General features: G+C 46.3%; 1 protein-coding gene across 6 annotated transcripts in view; it reads right to left on the bottom strand.

Moving 5' to 3' along the window:
* The window catches only part of LOC144717737 (transforming acidic coiled-coil-containing protein 3-like), a 69721-nt gene that overhangs the window by 27449 nt on the left and 25107 nt on the right, over positions 1–17165 (bottom strand). For all 6 annotated transcript variants that reach the window (XM_078593338.1, XM_078593340.1, XM_078593341.1 and 3 more), the window contains 3 exons: positions 14943–15050; positions 7110–7237; positions 3485–4973 (listed from right to left, as the gene is read on the bottom strand). In XM_078593338.1, the coding sequence (XP_078449464.1) occupies positions 3485–4973; positions 7110–7237; positions 14943–15050 (1725 nt within the window). The remainder of the gene's footprint in view (positions 1–3484; positions 4974–7109; positions 7238–14942; positions 15051–17165) is intronic.

The raw sequence follows: 17165 nt of genomic DNA, 5'->3' as shown, positions 1-17165 counted from the left end.
CCACTGAGTGAGGCTGTACCACTGAGTGAGTGAGGCTGCACGACTGGGTGAGGCTGCACCACTGAGTGAGTGAAGCTGCACCACTGAGCGAAGTTGCACCACTGGGTGAGGCTGCACCACTGGGTGAGTGAGGCTGCACCACTGGGTGAGGCTGCACCACTGAGTGAGTGAAGCTGCACCACTGAGCGAAGTTGCACCACTGGGTGAGGCTGCACCACTGAGTGAAGCTGCACCACTGAGTGAGGCTGCACCACTGAGTGAGTGAGGCTGCACCACTGGGCGAGTGAAGCTGCACCACTGAGTGAAGCTGCACCACTGGGTGAGGCTGCACCACTGGGGGAGCTGCACAACTGAGTGAGTGAAGGTGCACCACTGAGTGAGTGAAGCTGCACCACTGGGGAGGCTGCACCACTGGGGGAGCTGCACCACTGAGTGAAGCTGCACCACTGAGTGAAGCTGCACCACTGGGTGAAGCTGCACCACTGGGTGAAGCTGCACCACTGAGTGAGTGAGGCTGCACCACTGAGTGAAGCTGCACCACTGGGTGAGGCTGCACCACTGAGTGCGGCTGCACCACTGGGTGAGTGAGGCTGCACCACTCAGTGAGTGAGGCTGCACCACTGGGTGAGGCTGCACTACTGAGTGAGGCTGCACCACTGAGTGAGTGACGCTGCACCACTGAGTGAGCAAAGCTGCACCACTGGGTGAGGCTGCACCACTGAGTGAGTGAAGCTGCACCACTGAGTGAGCGAAGCTGCACCACTGAGTGAGCAAAGCTGCACCACTGAGTGAGCAAAGCTGCACCACTGAGTGAGTGAAGCTGCACCACTGAGTGAGCAAAGCTGCACCACTGAGTGAGCAAAGCTGCACCACTGGGTGAGGCTGCACTACTGAGTGAGTGAAGCTGCACCACTGAGTGAGCAAAGCTGCACCACTGGGTGAGGCTGCACCACTGAGTGAGTGAAGCTGCACCACTGAGTGAGTGAAGCTGCACCACTGAGTGAGTGAAGCTGCACCAGAGTGAGCGAAGCTGCACCAGAGTGAGCAAAGCTGCACCACTGAGTGAGCAAAGCTGCACAACTGAGTGAGCAAAGCTGCACCACTGAGTGAGTGAAGCTGCACCACTGAGTGAGCAAAGCTGCACCAATGGGTGAGGCTGCACTACTGAGTGAGGCTGCACCACTGAGTGAGTGAAGCTGCACCACTGAGTGAGCGAAGCTGCACCACTGAGTGAGCAAAGCTGCACCACTGAGTGAGCAAAGCTGCACCACTGGGTGAGGCTGCACCACTGAGTGAGTGAAGCTGCACCACTGAGTGAGTGAAGCTGCACCACTGAGTGAGCAAAGCTGCACCACTGGGTGAGGCTGCACTACCGAGTGAGGCTGCACCACAGAGTGAGTGAGGCTGCACAACTGAGTGAGTGAGGCTGCACCACTGAGTGAGCAAAGCTGCACCACTGAGTGAGCAAAGCTGCACCACTGGGTGAGGCTGCACCACTGAGTGAGGCTGCACCACTGAGTGAGGCTGCACAACTGAGTGAATGAGGCTGCACCACTGAGTGAGCGAAGCTGCACCACTGGGTGAGGCTGCACCACTGAGTGAATGAGGCTGCACCACTGAGTGAGTGAAGCTGCACCACCGAGTGAGCAAAGCTGCACCACTGGGCGAGGCTGCACCACTGAGTGAGTGAGGCTGCACCACTGAGTGAGCGAAGCTGCACCACTGGGTGAGGCTGCACCACTGAGTGAGTGAAGCTGCACCACTGAGTGAGTGAAGCTGCACCACTGAGTGAGTGAAGCTGCACCACTGGGTGAAGCTGCACCACTGGGGAGGCTGCACGACTGGGGCAGGCTGCACCATTCCAGTGAGATGTCAACACAGAGGTTGTTGTCCTCTATGTGGCTGATGATCCCTGCTGTAGGAATGTGAAATTTCCCACCACCGACTGCGGACAATCAACAGGGATGAGCACTGCCAAATGTTCATTTGAACATGGGGGACACTGACCTAACACATTAGGCACAAAGATAAGCACACGAGTCACGACTGTCCTGCCTGGTACACGGAGAAAAGCACATCTTTGGAGGTACAAGAGGAATTAATTAATGGTTGCAAAAATGGACAAAAATGAATGGAATTATTTCTTTCAATAGCTCTGTGAAACACTATAAACTGTAGGCAGACGTCGTCCCTGAGCCTAGACCAGATATCTCAATCTTAATTTTAGAACTTTATTAAGATTGAACCACTTCTACGGGGAAGTTTTAAGCTCATCTTTTTTCTCTCTCTCTGGCGACTTGTTTTCTCTGCCTGTGTCCTCTCTTTAGATTGTTCACACTTAAATTCTAACTTAGCAATCTTTGAAATACGTAATCAACCAGGCTATGCGTTAATTGTGTGTTGACCGACCCTCTGTGTTGTATTACATTACATTTCGATATTTTACTAGGTTATTTAATTTTAGTGTGTCCTCCTGATTTTCAGGCTTGCTTGCCGTGCCATCGCATTCGCAGCACCACTTCTGTTGACCACTCATTGATATGCAAATTTTTTCTCTAACCCTCCTCCCTCTCTGCCTCCGCCCCCCCCCTCTGTCTATTTAAGGCCACCACACAGAGACGATCACCCCTCTCTGTTACCTGTGTTGCTCTCGCTATGTATCTTGGTGATATCTGTCTGCTAATATGTCTGTCTATAGTTTTCTGGTTAGATTTTATGTCGCTATTTCATTATACCTGATGATGATTGCTTGTGTTGCAATCGAAACGTCGTATTCTATTATTTAATTTAATTTATTATTTTATCTTTAGACGTGACTTAACCGAAAGAAACAAATAATAACCAGATATCTCATTTATCAGTCAAATGTGATGTGGCATAACTTCAATGGTTACAATTGCTTGATGTGGCCATCAACATTGAATAACGTGATTACGTGGGTACTCACAATAATCAGCCACATAACTACATGGGTACTACTAAAGACGTGCCACTTCAGGTGGTGCCAAATTCTGCTCTGCAATGGCGTACAGCAACGATTATCTATGACGAGCAGTGGGATGGATGTGTTCATGGTTCTATGATCAAGACTATGGCATGTGTCTGCACTCCTTCTGCTGTACCACACTCCTATTATCACATCCAGCTTCATCCAACCCTTCCCTTGGCCTTCAAATGCAAAATCTGATTGGTTTATAATAATTTTCAATTGTCAAAATTGCTTGTATGCAATTAGCCGAGTCCTCTACAATTAGCGCACATCCAGTCGACTGCAATTACATTTATAGATGCTCATAATTCAAGATTTAAGAATGCATTACAATTACAGTCTTCGCATATTCATATATCCCTTTTCACATTTTCGCATTTCAGTCCAACATTTGTGAATGCACGATGTAAGCAAACTGCTACATCCCTTTGTTTCTGCCCAAGGTGTTTGTGTAACGTAAGACGATGCTGCACGACAACAGTTCTCTATACGTACGTTTTTACTGGCTGTTTCTTCTTTTTCAGCGGAGACTTCCCAGGTGCAACAGGCGCGGTGGAGTCTTCGGCTTCCACAGAGGTCCCCATATCAGGTGGGATCTCAATGCCAGCGGGTTTAGGTGGGGAACAACACATCTTCATGGAGGATTTGAACGGGTTCACACTTTCAATGTTGTCCGCATCGAAAGTATAGGATGTACGAGGCAGCTTGGGCGAATTCTGCATCTTTGGCCCTCCACCAAATGGATTAAAGTTGGGGTCATCGAGTTTGGAGAAGTCCAATTCGTAGGAACTTTTAGGCAATAGAATTCCCTCAGCATCTGCAGCTACTGCAGCCTCGGCAACAGGTGGAACATCGTGCACCACTGCTGGTTTCTTGAGCGTGGCCTTCTTCTTAGGCAACCCCTTTGCTCCTGGTTTTCTACCCAACCGTTTAGGTGGCGTGTGCTTCTTTTCAGGGTCATTTGCATTCTCTTTGTTGTCCGAGAAGTCAAACTCAAGCTTAACAGCCCCTTTCTCTGGCTGAGAGGTAACTACCTGTGCTTCTGGTTCAGCAAAGGCTGCAGCGGAAGCTTGCTTGCGGTCAAAAGGAGGAGAATTCTGTAATTTGGATCCTCCAATTTGAAATGGGTTGACAGAATCATCGTAGCTGTAGGGATCGAATGTGTAAGAAGCTTGTGGAAGCTGTGGAGACTGCGGTAGGTTGGTTTCTGCAGGGACAGCACCAACGATGTCTGCATCAAAATGTTGTCCTCCAGCACTTGAAGGACTATCAATGTTAACTGTGGCTGGCTGATGCGGTAAGTGGTCCAAGACAAACGCGGTGCTCTTTTCCTCCAAGGGAATTGCAGGAATAGTTACCTCTGATGTCATCATGTTGTTCTCATGTACAGAACCAACATATTCTGCACTAGAGGAACTACACAAAGGATTTGCAACTGAAGAATTTTCCACATTTGGGAAATTGCCATTCAATGACAACTTCCCTGGTTCATTTTCAGCAGTGTCTGTACGAGTTTCCAGTGCAACCTCCTGTTTTGCAGAAGCATCAATGATGGCTGTTTTATCAGCTTGCGTTTTTGTCTTCTTTGTCCGAGGACTTGCCTTCAGTACCAGTGCATGAGGTTGTTGCACAAAAGTATCAACATCTGGGGCGGGGTTTTTCTCTCCGGTCAAAGAAGTCTCCAGCAGGCGGTTCAGTGCCTGGCCACACTCCCTTTCCACCTGGGATACCCCCTCAAGAAGGACATTGCTGCAAAGGTTTTCGAAGTCAAGGGCGTAGGCTCCTTTACTGGCGATGGGCTCGTTCTCGTCAAAGAGTTTCGGGCTGGTGGGAGCTGCCAGGGGGTCTTCAAGGGGAATGGCAACGTCTGCTTCGACAGGCGCTCCGCTCGGGGTGTCCACATCAGTCTCCTGTGGAGCCTCCTGGGGGAGCTGCGCACTCGCAGATGCTTCTAACGAGGTCGCAAAACACTCGGGAAACAAATCTGCAAAAAGGGAATAAAGTTTATAATGAATGAACACCTTTTGTAAACGTTTTAAAGACAACAATTGATGTAAAGCTCATTTTGGACATTCATTAAATAAATCAGATTAGTGCATTCGTTCAAACAATCAACTTTGTGCAACAAAATGTTTGTTTATTAAAAAACAACTGCACTGAAATATATCACATTGGCATTCTATTAAACGAAGGTATACAAAAAGACAGCCATTTAAAAAGAGGCTTAAGCAGTGCCAAGGTTCACGAAGGCAGCCAGATCTTTGACGGACGCAGCTACCAACAATAAGATGCAATATGCTATACATAGAAATTACATTAATATTTAGGATAAATGACACTAAATTATGCGTCACATCAAAATTGTCGCACGATTCATGGCTGGTCATGATGATGAATTAGCGGGTGAGTGGCGGCCTGCGAGTGAAGACAATGTTAATGTCTCCTGCTCTGCCCACCAGCAAGACACCTTGCTCGCTCATCAATATTAATGATCCCACAGGCAAAGTTGACAAGACAAAGATTCCCCTTTTCGCCTTGACAGAATTTTGGGGAAAGTGCTTTTAGCGAAGGTGGCACACGAGAGAGGGTGGGTTGCGAGCACCATGCTTAGCTGCATTTGTCTCCGAGGCGACGAAGTTTACACACCGCACAAAGTACTCATTTGAGGGCGAGTCGACCTAGGGGAGTCCTGAACTGGTTCAGACAATCCTTACTGGTGTTGACCTTGAGCAGGAATCGAACTCGGGTTGCCGGGTTCGCAGTGGCGCTAACCGTTGCGCACCCAGTCCCCACGTTTCTCTACCCGGGGCTTGCCTCGATTCACAAACTCGAGTGAGCTCTGAGTGCCGGACTCGGGAGGTAGTTCTTGTTGTTAGCAACATGTCGATGATTGCCGAAGGTAAACAATGGGAAGGTAACCAGATGCCTAGATGTGTTTTAATCCTGTAAAGCCAGTATGGGCCAATCTAATCTCAAACGGGATTGGTCCGTACAGATCATCACCACTATTAAATGAGTAATATAAACGGGCGGTAATCGGATACTTCTGCTCTATTCAGCCAAAACTCACACTGTACCTGCACTTAAAATGTCACATTCAATGATGTCAGAGTATGCATCTTCATCCATTTTAGAGCCACCATACCATGGAAGCATAATGATGATTGTTGTCCAATATGCCAAGTGTGTGTGTATATTAAATGCAGTCAGACAGCATACGAAGTGAAACGCAGCAAGGACCAATGAAGTGAGTTTCATCAAAAGCTCCACTCCACTACGCTGTAGAGAAGCTGACGGGTGCCACGGTCGTCGTGCCCGCTCCGTGGCTGAAGTTCGTATCAACAGCCACCCAACACGACCCCCCCACTGCCAGTGACCCCCCCCCCCCCTGCTCCGCACACACCACCTCTGCTTCAACAGCCTCCAGCACGGCTTCTCTCATCCCCTGCTGTGTACCTCGCTCTCTTTTTACTTTCTCTATGGTGTCAGAAATATTTTGTCTTATTTGTATCGTGTGTATCACTTCATGTGTAGGGCCTGCCTCATGCATACCGTCTGGTTTGTATTGGCTGTTATTTTCACTGTCCATTTGTGCCGTCTTTCTCATTTGTGTCATCCCTATTACAGTGTCTTGTTTGCTGCCATATTTTGACATATTTCTGTCGTTTATATTGTACCTAAATCTCGGATACATGGCCTGCTCATGGAATGCTTAAACAAGCTGGGGGTCGAGCTTGTATCTGAACTCATGGCATAGTGGTTGGTTTATGGTGAAACATGGGCCAGTCGATAACCCTCTCCCAATCTTTGTGCTGCCATTCGCTTATTGCAGGCTCCAAAACAAATCAGCCAATACCTCCATCGTTGGCCTACTGGAGGCTCAACTGCTTTTGGGAGTTGTATTACAAAAGGGGTCTGGACTCACCCTTGATAAGTCACCACTTTCAAATTATATTCCACCTACCCATAATGCTGCCACAAAGAATGTAGCATTGCAGAGGCACAAATGATCAAACCAACCTCATGCCACCAAGCTAACCTAAACTACTTAATTGGCTGATGGCCAAGCAAATATCCCCCATTTCTCAATCTCGCACTCCTTAGAGAGTTGTGATCTTACCAGTGGGGTTTCCCAAGTTGAGTTGTGCAGACTCTGCCTCAACGTCGAGTGCGTCCTGCTGAAAATGTGCGGCGTGGACTGGTGTTGTTTGTTCTGGGGTTTCAAATGCGCCTTCCGAATCGGAGCTCCTGCAAAGAACGTAAGAGATCAACAGCCTTCTTTAATACAGGAATGTAGCCCAGCCTGTAGCAAAATGTTTAGGGTAAGCTGGCACTTGTAAGGACATGATATAAAAGCAACCAAAAGCAAGGACTATATAATATTTAAAAAGGTCCTTCAGTAGCAAACCAAACTATTGAAGACTGAAACAATAAAATACATCAAACAGGTCTTTAGCAAAGAGGGAAAGAATATTGAATTTGCTTGCCATTTTAACTTGTCTCTTACTCTTTGGTTCTTTCAGTAAAGTCACGTAGATAGAAAAATACCAATAGATCACGACGTTTCGATAGCAACACAAGCCATCGTCTTCAGGTGAAACAATACAGCAGGCGGACTGCTGAGGCAGGAGGAAATGTAGCGAGAGAGCTGCTGCAACCAGAGGTTATAGACGTTTGTGGTGGGTACAACCCACGGGTAAATGTAAGGCTAGCAAACGTAAAGCTAGTAAACGTCGGCTAGTGAAATTTACAGAGGGAACAAGGTGATAGAGAGAAAAAAAATAAGAAAGATACCCACCACAAACGTCTATAACCTCTGGTTGCAGTAGCTCTCTCGCTACATTTCCTCTCAAATGTGGCATTCGTGCTAATAAAACAAAAGTTAAACGGTACCATGTTGTGTTGGAGTACACAACATGCAACTTTGCTCAAAACAGTCTTGGCAAAGTGTTTTGCGCCACAAGCAACACACACTGATTGGACAGTTGGGGCCATGATGTTAGCATCGAGACCAGATCTAACATCGCTGAACATTTTGATGTGTATATTAGCTGTCCGTCACGGTAATAAACACATGAGCCTATTCTGTTTTCTCATTTTTCCATTATTTACTTCTCTACACGTCCTCGTTATTGATTCCTAGGCAGAGAAAGCACATATCCTCCACTTTATTATACATAGATGTGGGCCATAATTAAGTTTATGGGCTTAGTATTATGAGTATTGCCAACTGTAGTGGCTCTGTAGTAAGGATGACCAGAAGATTGAATACGAAATGTGAGAGCACGTGGGCAGGTCACGCCGCTGGAAGGGATGATATATCCAGTGGACGAGACTTCATGATAGACTGCTGGCAGCCGAGGAAGACGTCTGGGAGAATGTTGATCACAGTTTTACCGAAATCTTCCAGAAACTCAAGGAGGGGGGGGGGGGGGTGTTGGTGGCACAGGGGCCAGTGGACTTAGACTGGGAGGTCTCAATACCAGAGGGTTTAAAACCAGTGCTAAACAACGCCTTCATAGCAGGGTCAACTTTCTGCAAATGAACAGCAAGTATTACGAATGAGATATTCCTTGAATAACAAACAAATAAAGATCCCTTAGTCCACAAAACAGTTTAGCGTCATATAATGATTATCAAGACTAGATGTTCGTACCCTATTGATTATTCTATTAGATGTACAGCCATGCATATGCATTATTTATGTGATATACTATATGGTAACAGGGCATTGCTCAACATTTACTGGACATTGTCTACAACCTCATCAGTTCCCCTAGGTTAGGAAACACAATCTTATAGTGCAGTATCAATGACAATTTGTGCACATTTATATTGTTGCTTATCACGTATTTATTTCAGTTTGTTATGGTAAATCCAAGCAAGGTTTTAGAGTCAAAACATCGACCAACAGAGGACATTTTCTGAAAATATCCCTCCTGGGAAAATCAGAAATACCAAAAAACGAATAAAATCACACAAACTATGCTGGCATCAAATGTAATTACTCTTTTGGTATTACCCAAGGCAACCTGCCAAATTGGAAGCGACAACTTCTCCAACAAGCGGCAAATGCACCATACCGCTGGGGCCATGCCGTGTAACGTCCGCACATCCAAACGTCAAGGGCAGACTTCGCGACATCACACGGCAACCCGATCCACTGCTGGACGAGTCCTCCCCAAGTCATCGTCATCCCTCACGGCAACACGATGCAACAATTCGCCCAGCTCCTGCGTGGGAACTTATCTCACCGCTCCATCTCCTTCACGGACACTCTCTTAAGCATCTCGTCCTCTTGGCTTCCACTCTTTAATCAGTGTCGAGACCAACAGCCACGATCCCTTTCCAACAACAGCAAGTCCTGCCCAAACCCACGTCACTACTGGCGTTTGTTCTCCGAACCGCGTGTCCCTCTTTCTCTCTCCGTGCAATGCCAATCCTGCACCTCTCCACGATTCTTTGAGCACTCTTCAGTTTTGATTTGAAGCTTTCGTGACTGTAGAAATCCATACTCACGTAGGTAGAAAATACAATAAAATAATGTTATTTTATACCTACGTGACTTTACCGAAAGAACCAAAGAGTATATATACACTCTTCAGTTATTGTTCAAATTTGCTTCGTCAGCATCTACATTTCAGATCCATCCTGTACATGTGACCACTGATTGGTATCTATCGTCGACAGCTCTCTCATCTCTAGCCATTGTTTATCGCTCTTTCATCTCACTAATCTGCATCTCTTTACGTCCCAGCGGGCCACTCCAAGAGGCTCCGTGGTCAGCCTCTGGGCTGTGTGCCACCAGTTGAAGAACCCAGCTGTACTGTATGCAGTGGTTGGCTGTTCGTAGCCAGACACACGGAGATACAGCAAGAAAACAAAGCAGATCTAATCTATAAAACAAGCTCTTGGCTTAGACGTGATAAGTACTAGAATGTGGCTTTTATTATAGTAACTGGAAATATTTCAGTCAGTCAAGCGATCATTCAAATTATAACCAAATAAAAAAAAGCACAAACACTGCTTTCATTGCAGAAAATGTTACATTTGAATCTTTTTTTGTCACTGTTCCAACTAAAAACATTAAAATCGAATGTATACTTACACTCACTCATCAAATTAAAATCAAGACGGTTTGCTCTTTCAATTTGAACGGTAAAAGCCTTCCCATAAAACATTGAGACGCTATTCCACCTGAACACAATGTAAGCACACAGAGACGGAGGCGACACAAATTAAGGCAACAATCCATCTCGACAGCAGCTCCGGGCAGCATGCGCTACCTGTGAGCCCCACAACATTCGCCGAGTCACACACGCAAAACACTGCACAATTTTTTTTGGTAAATAGTCTGTCAGCACAACAGCACAAAATCTACACTTCTGGCAAAACGTCTTCTTGGCTTTACAGGGCCCACATACAATCGGGGCAGCATGTGCATCTGCAGACAAGCGGGCCTACGCACACGATGCACGCAGCACTTACAGTGGCTCGGCCGTCTCCTGCACGCCTACCCCGGGGGGCTGCTGCGACTGCACGCTGCCCATCGCTGCCGCTCCGGCAGCGGGGGGCAGCGTGCGCACGGCGGCACGACGCCCGGCCCCGCCGAGCAACGGGCCCAGCACGTGCGGTTTGTGTCGTCAACGCTGCCACAGCAGCCTTGCTTCGGAGTGCTTCTTCATTGACATGCAGATGTAAACAAGTCGCCTTTTGCTTGCAACAAAAACCTCCAGGCCATCAATTATACCCACAACTGACTGGGAGGACACGCCTTTTAAAACGAAGCAGCCCAGAAAACCAAGAATCGGTATTTTTTCCCCGCAGCTACATTGTAAACGCTACGGCGGCGCTGCTCGCATGTGAGCAGTCCCTCCCCGCTGGCAGGCGATCAGCAAGGGCTCGTTGCAGTGTCTGCGCAGTTCCATTACATCATTCTCCCTTCAAGGGTGGAGCCCAGTTTTTGCCTCTGCAAATAACAGCAGCTCACTACATCTCTTTATTCCAGAAAAGCAACCGCATTACGCTTACATGGCAGAATACGGGAGGATTCATAAAAACATCATAGAAAACCAAATCACAATAAAGCAGTTAAAAGCTAACACGTGAATGAGGAAGAATCCTTAATTAATTCTCCTTCCCTGCCATCTCACTGAGCTGGTACATTCCTTTCATTCCATTGGCTTCTCCCTGCTGCTTGTGGAATGAGCCTGACAGAGGACAGCATTGGGGTTGCCATGGAATTTCATTGCCCTGCTGAGCTAAACCAAGCACGTGGGTAAAAAGCCTTAACAAAGCTTTAAAATATACCACAAATCTACCCTGCTCACTTCTCGTACATTTAATGTATACAGCTAGTTCGAGCTGCGTATGCAACATGTACCTTCGTGAGCAGAATATTAACATTTTTGAAGACCAAAAATAATATGCAAAATGAATCAACAAAAAACGAATCAGACGTAGTTGAGCTTCCCATTATAGACGGAGGACACTGATTGCAAATCCTGACGCTGACCGACACAACAGGGCCCATCAGAGCCCTTCACAGATCACATCCGGTATGCGTATTTTCAGGCAGGACAGCCCTCGCCAAATTTTCGACGCAATTATGTATTATATGAATAATACACGGCTCTCTGTGGCCCGACCAAAACACAGGCCTGGCTGATATTTAATGAAAATTTGAATATTTTATGTGGAAGACGTTTTAAAACTGCTTTGTTCAGCATTCTTCATGATATCCGCAGGAAAGATGATTGGATCCTACCCAGCCCTAAAAATGTAGTCATTCACACAGCTGTAATGCAATAATGTTACCACTCACCATTTCTGATAAACACTTAACATCGTCTCATAAATTTAAAGATAATAACGCTAAAATTCGTTTCCACGTCCCTCTCTGCCTTGTGCCAATACGCTCAAGTCGTGGCCACATCTCTCTGGCACCAATCTCTTGTCGTCATCAAAACATTCGCTGTTAGGTCATCCCCTGAACAACACTTTTATTAATTTTCCTGTTGTTGTCCATCCTACATGTGTCCAAATAGTGCCACTGCCTGCATCATCAGGTTGTCTTCTTCGATGTGCAACCTTTTTTTTACTTCTATGTTGGCCCCTCGTTGGGTCCAACTTAGATGGAGTATCCTTCTGTAGCAATACATTTCGAGTGCCAATATCTCATCTTTATCAGTCTTTTTCAATGTACAAGTCTCAGGAGGCATTCAAAGCTGATACAATTACCTTCAATATATCCAAAATTAGTATATTTTAACTGTAGCTATCAATCATGCAGTTATGATGCCCCAGTCTCAGAAAACGAAATGAAAACTAAATGTGTGACACCAAAAGTCGATAATGCTGGAAAACACCACATGTGCCCCGAGTCCCTGGGCTGGATTGTGAGAATCCCCGCGTTGGGCACGCAGAGGCAGCAGTCTTCAACAAGACAGCAAGAGTGGACTTGGGCGGTTGTTTTCTACGCGTACGTTTGTCAGGATAATTGACTTTGATGAACATTTTAGATACCTCCCAAGTAACAATTATAAATAACCTACTGTTTAAATGCCACATCATATTTCCACTCACCGATTGTCAGATGCAAGTGTTGTGGAAATTAGATCACGAAAACAGCTTGGGGGGAGACACATCATCGACTTAATTTGAAGTTGTACGCTTGCAGAATGAAGACATTGACCGCTCCCAGAAACGCAAGGAATCACTGTACGAAAAATAGGAATAGGTTTTACCCTTTCTGGCAATAAAACAGGTGTTAAGATGTTTAAACAGCAAATGGATACCTTTTGCAAAAAATACTGTCAAAAAAGGTTCCATAGATACAAGGGATCACTGTGGGGATCCAGAAGAAAGCAGGACAGCTGTGGGAACAACCAAGCAGCCCCATCTATGAGTGAGTTACGCAAAAATTAAACACCTCCATTGTATAATGATGCCTCTTTCATTATTACATTGAGACAAGGCGACATAGGCGATGTGAATGTACACTAAACCAATAATACCCTCTTGTAGACCATTCACGAAGAGCATAGGGACCAAAATAATGAAACATGTAGAGGTCAACCAATGACATCAGCAAGTAGATATGGAAAATGTTTTAGTCCTATCTTTGACTACCCATATATGATCTACCATATCCTATAACAGACAATACAATACCAATTCCCAAAGCAGACCAGGCTTTATAATTGGTGGTAAATGATGCAGTCATCCAAGTTCTTACAATCCAAGGCCCTTCATAAAAATATTAGATATAAAATAAAATGTTCAGCATTGTTCAGCATTTTTCATAACCCTACCCAGCCCTAAAATGTAGCCATTTCACCTACATATGAATGTAAACCGACAGTCATGACATGAAACTAATATACTAATTGGTTATTTCGGTAGTCACGTATGAAGAAATAAATAAAAATAAATCACGACGTTTCGAACTCAACACAAGCGCTCGTCCTCAGGTGAAAATGGCGTAAACCACACAGCGGGGGAACAAACAGAGGGACATCACACACAGAGTACACAGAGGACGGCAAACTGCACGGAGGCAAATACAGCAAGCAGATGGGAGACGCGAACTCAGCAAACCTTAGAAACATAATGCGATGCAACCCAGTCGGCCAACAACACAGTTAGACACTGAACCTGATTGACCACGTATTTCAAAAGGTTGAAAACACCAACATAAACAGGGGATAAGGACTCGTGAACAGACACGAGGTACAAGATAGCAGAGATACATACACCGAGAAGACACACAGGGAAAGGTGTTATGGGCAGTACAGAGGGACACAACGAGCAACACCACACCAAGAGGCACACACACATGGAGAGGCACACACATGGACTTATATAGGCTGTAGAGGTGGGGGAAGGGAAGGGTAACCGTGCATGTACATGCAAATACCAATGCAGGCAACAAATCGGAGGAAGCACATGGGAAACAAAAGACAACGGGGACACCAACCACGGTAGACGAAAACGAAGCAAAATAACAACAAGTAGAGATACATACTGTATGCAATTAATGTTAACTGAAATAAATTACGTAAGAACTCAATCATGAAGGTTGCAATAGAGCGCTCAAGATAAACATGGGTCACACACATCATGAGCTGTTCGCTAAATAAAATCGCCGAGTGGCTACGCAGCGGCACTCAGACTGCGTGTGTGCATGACGCACAAACCGGTTCCCCTTACAGCGAACAGAGCGAGTAGGACGGGGGGGGGCAGGAGATTAAGACAGTGGAAGGGACTGGTGTGGATCAATGCATGTCGACTCACTTCAAACGTAGGGCAGGGCCACATGTACTAGGAGGATGTGTATGTACATGTAGAACTTCTCTCGCACCGTACGTAGCCAACCGTGCAATCGGATGTGTGGTAAAGTGGCGAGTGCTCATGTGAGCAGCGTGTGTGAATGGTGAGTGCATTAGTAAGTGGTGAGCGTGAGTGGCATTAACAAAAGCGCCCGTGTATGTCATGTTTAGCGATTAATAATGTCAGTGACGAGTTACAGCGTGAGTGAAAAGTGTCAACGGTGCGTGTTGGTGCAATTGGTGAGTATTAGGTGCGAGTTAAGAAATACAAACATAACGCGACAAAATGTTCTTGGCACCCGTTACACTTAATAATGGATACATATGTAGAGTAAACTCTATTTGAAACCACTCAGATAACCCGGAATTCAGGGTAAGTTGGAAGAGCTACAGCACACGGAGCGCAGTGCAAGCATTGCACTCGGCCACTTCCACGAGACTGGAACCTCAGGAATGGTACACAGAGTGCGCTGTGCCAAATTGGGCTGTCCGTGGTACCAAGCTGGAATGGATCAAGCGAACTTCGCAAACGTTCAAGACTTGTGAAGACAACCCAGAAGTTAACAACAACACATTGCAGGAGTTCATTATTAATTGCTGTAGAAATAAGATACTGAAAATACCTGTCAAATGAAGAGAGATGTTGTGAGGGATTGTCCAGGCCGGTCTGCAGCTGCTCCGGAGCCTCATCACCCGCCATACCGGTGGTGGTGCACGGCTCACTCTCCAGGCTGAGCCACCCACACACAGACACACACACATATGGTGTAACACACACACAGTGTAACACTGTGTTGCACACAGTGTAACACTGTGTTGCACACACATATGGTGTAACAGTGTAACACACACATATGGTGTAACACAGTGTAACACACACATGGTGACACGGTGTAACACGAAGAAAACACGACATCTCTAAGCAACACGAAGTAACCTTAGTCATGAAAATGTTTCAATGCTGTGTGCAGGCCAGCTAGAAAATGCAGCTCTGTACTACATCTAGATGCCCGGTTCATCAAGTCCTCTGGCTTGGTGTTAAACTACTTAATGAATGCCTCATTACTCCGCTGGCTAGAAACTCCACTATTCTGCCAGCCCAGGACTGGTCAGGTCCTGCTGCAGCTCTTGGCTCAGAATCGCCAGCAATGCCCGGGCTATAGCCCCTCCCTCATGCCCCAGGAGCCCCGGGGACCCAAGAGTCAACTCTTGAACCTATCCCCACCAACTCTCCACGTCCCGGGGCTGGGAGTGAGAATATTTTTTTTATCTATAAAGTTAACTTTTTCACAGAGTTTTGACATGGAAAATGAATTGAAAATAGTTTAAATCGGAACCAGACGTCTTGCAATGACAAACACGTCTGGAAAGGCGAAGGAAGCGAGCGGTGGCACGCAGCACAAGTCTTGCTTCTACTCCACACGGGCGTCTCATTTGGTGCCGAAGCATCAATCTCTTTACTCTACAGCCAACCTATGCCACTCCGAAAGCCAATTGGGCGAAAGTTGTGCCACTGGGATTTAACTGTTGACAAATGCACCGGCTGATGTTTGCCAAAAAATTTCAGTATCAAGCACTGAGCTTGCAGCAGCTTTTGCATGTGCCTACGGGGGCTGAAGAGGTTCTACAATTGCTTTTAACGTGAGAAGACCTCAACGGAGATCACAAGTCATTCGGTGAAACAGAGGCGCCGAGTTATCGTGTGCCACTTAAAGACCATCGCCAGCCGCGAGCGGCGCACCACAGCATACAGCACGCACATGAAGCGGTCGCTCGCACTCTGCACTCACAATTCACGTTAACGGGAGGACAATCATAAGTTAGATTACACCTCGGAAGTACAAAACAGTCCGTTGTGCTCCAGCTGTATTCGGACCAGACGTAGTGGCACATTGCCTGTAATCCAGCAACTATGGAAGCAGTATGGGTGGATCAAGAATAGACGTAGACTGAATGGGACAAGCCAATGAGATGGTTGCAGTGGAAGCACAGCAAGCAGGTTTACAACATATGCGTGGAATTTTAGTGGATTGTTACAAGCCCTGGAGGTTTGTTTGTCTTGTCAGTCTACTTCTAAAGGCCCTCGGATAGAGGATAGGACTCACTGGTAGGTTACAAGCCCCGAGAGCAGGGGTGGGGAACCTTTTTTCTGGCAAGGGCCATTTGGATATTTATAACATCATTCGCGGGCCATACAAAATTATCAGCTTAAAAATGAGCCTGTTATATTTGGTCAAACATTTAACTAACTCACCCCTAATGTGATGGCTGAAACTGCGTCTCTTTGGCGAGGCGTGTGACGTTAGCTGGTATTGATGATGTTGCTACTCGCAACTGCTTTTCCAGGTTTGCTCCTAGATTTATTGAATTTCGAGTCCCGCCTGCGGTTGCCTTGGCAGGGCCAGATTAAATGAATTTGCGGGCCTTATACGGTCTGCGGGCCGGACGTTCCCCACCCCTGCCCTAGAGGGAAAATCGGTTGTATATTGGGGCAGTGACATGGCTGAGCGGTAACGCCATTGTAATTTGTTGTAGATATTCATGGTTCAAACCCTAATGCCACCCTGGTTAATACTGTGGGTGTATTTACCATAAATACGGGCCGTCTGCTTCACACTGAGCACCACAGATCCCGTGATGTTATGTAAACAAGAATAGGCAATGTAAGCCGACACAACGCTCTAAATTTGGAAAAATCACCCTAAAATTACTAAATTTGGAGAATACACAGCAACATAGCCCCAAATAAATGCTTGACTTACATTTCTTTTATTTAGCAATGATTGCAAATTATGTTTTTTAAAGACATTTTTAACCAGTATACTTTGTACAGCATGTTTGTGTTT

Source organism: Lampetra planeri, chromosome 4 (genome assembly GCF_965212315.1).
Source record: "Lampetra planeri chromosome 4, kcLamPlan1.2.h2, whole genome shotgun sequence".
Lineage (NCBI taxonomy): Eukaryota > Metazoa > Chordata > Hyperoartia > Petromyzontiformes > Petromyzontidae > Lampetra > Lampetra planeri.
This window is presented reverse-complemented; position numbering and strand designations above follow the sequence as displayed.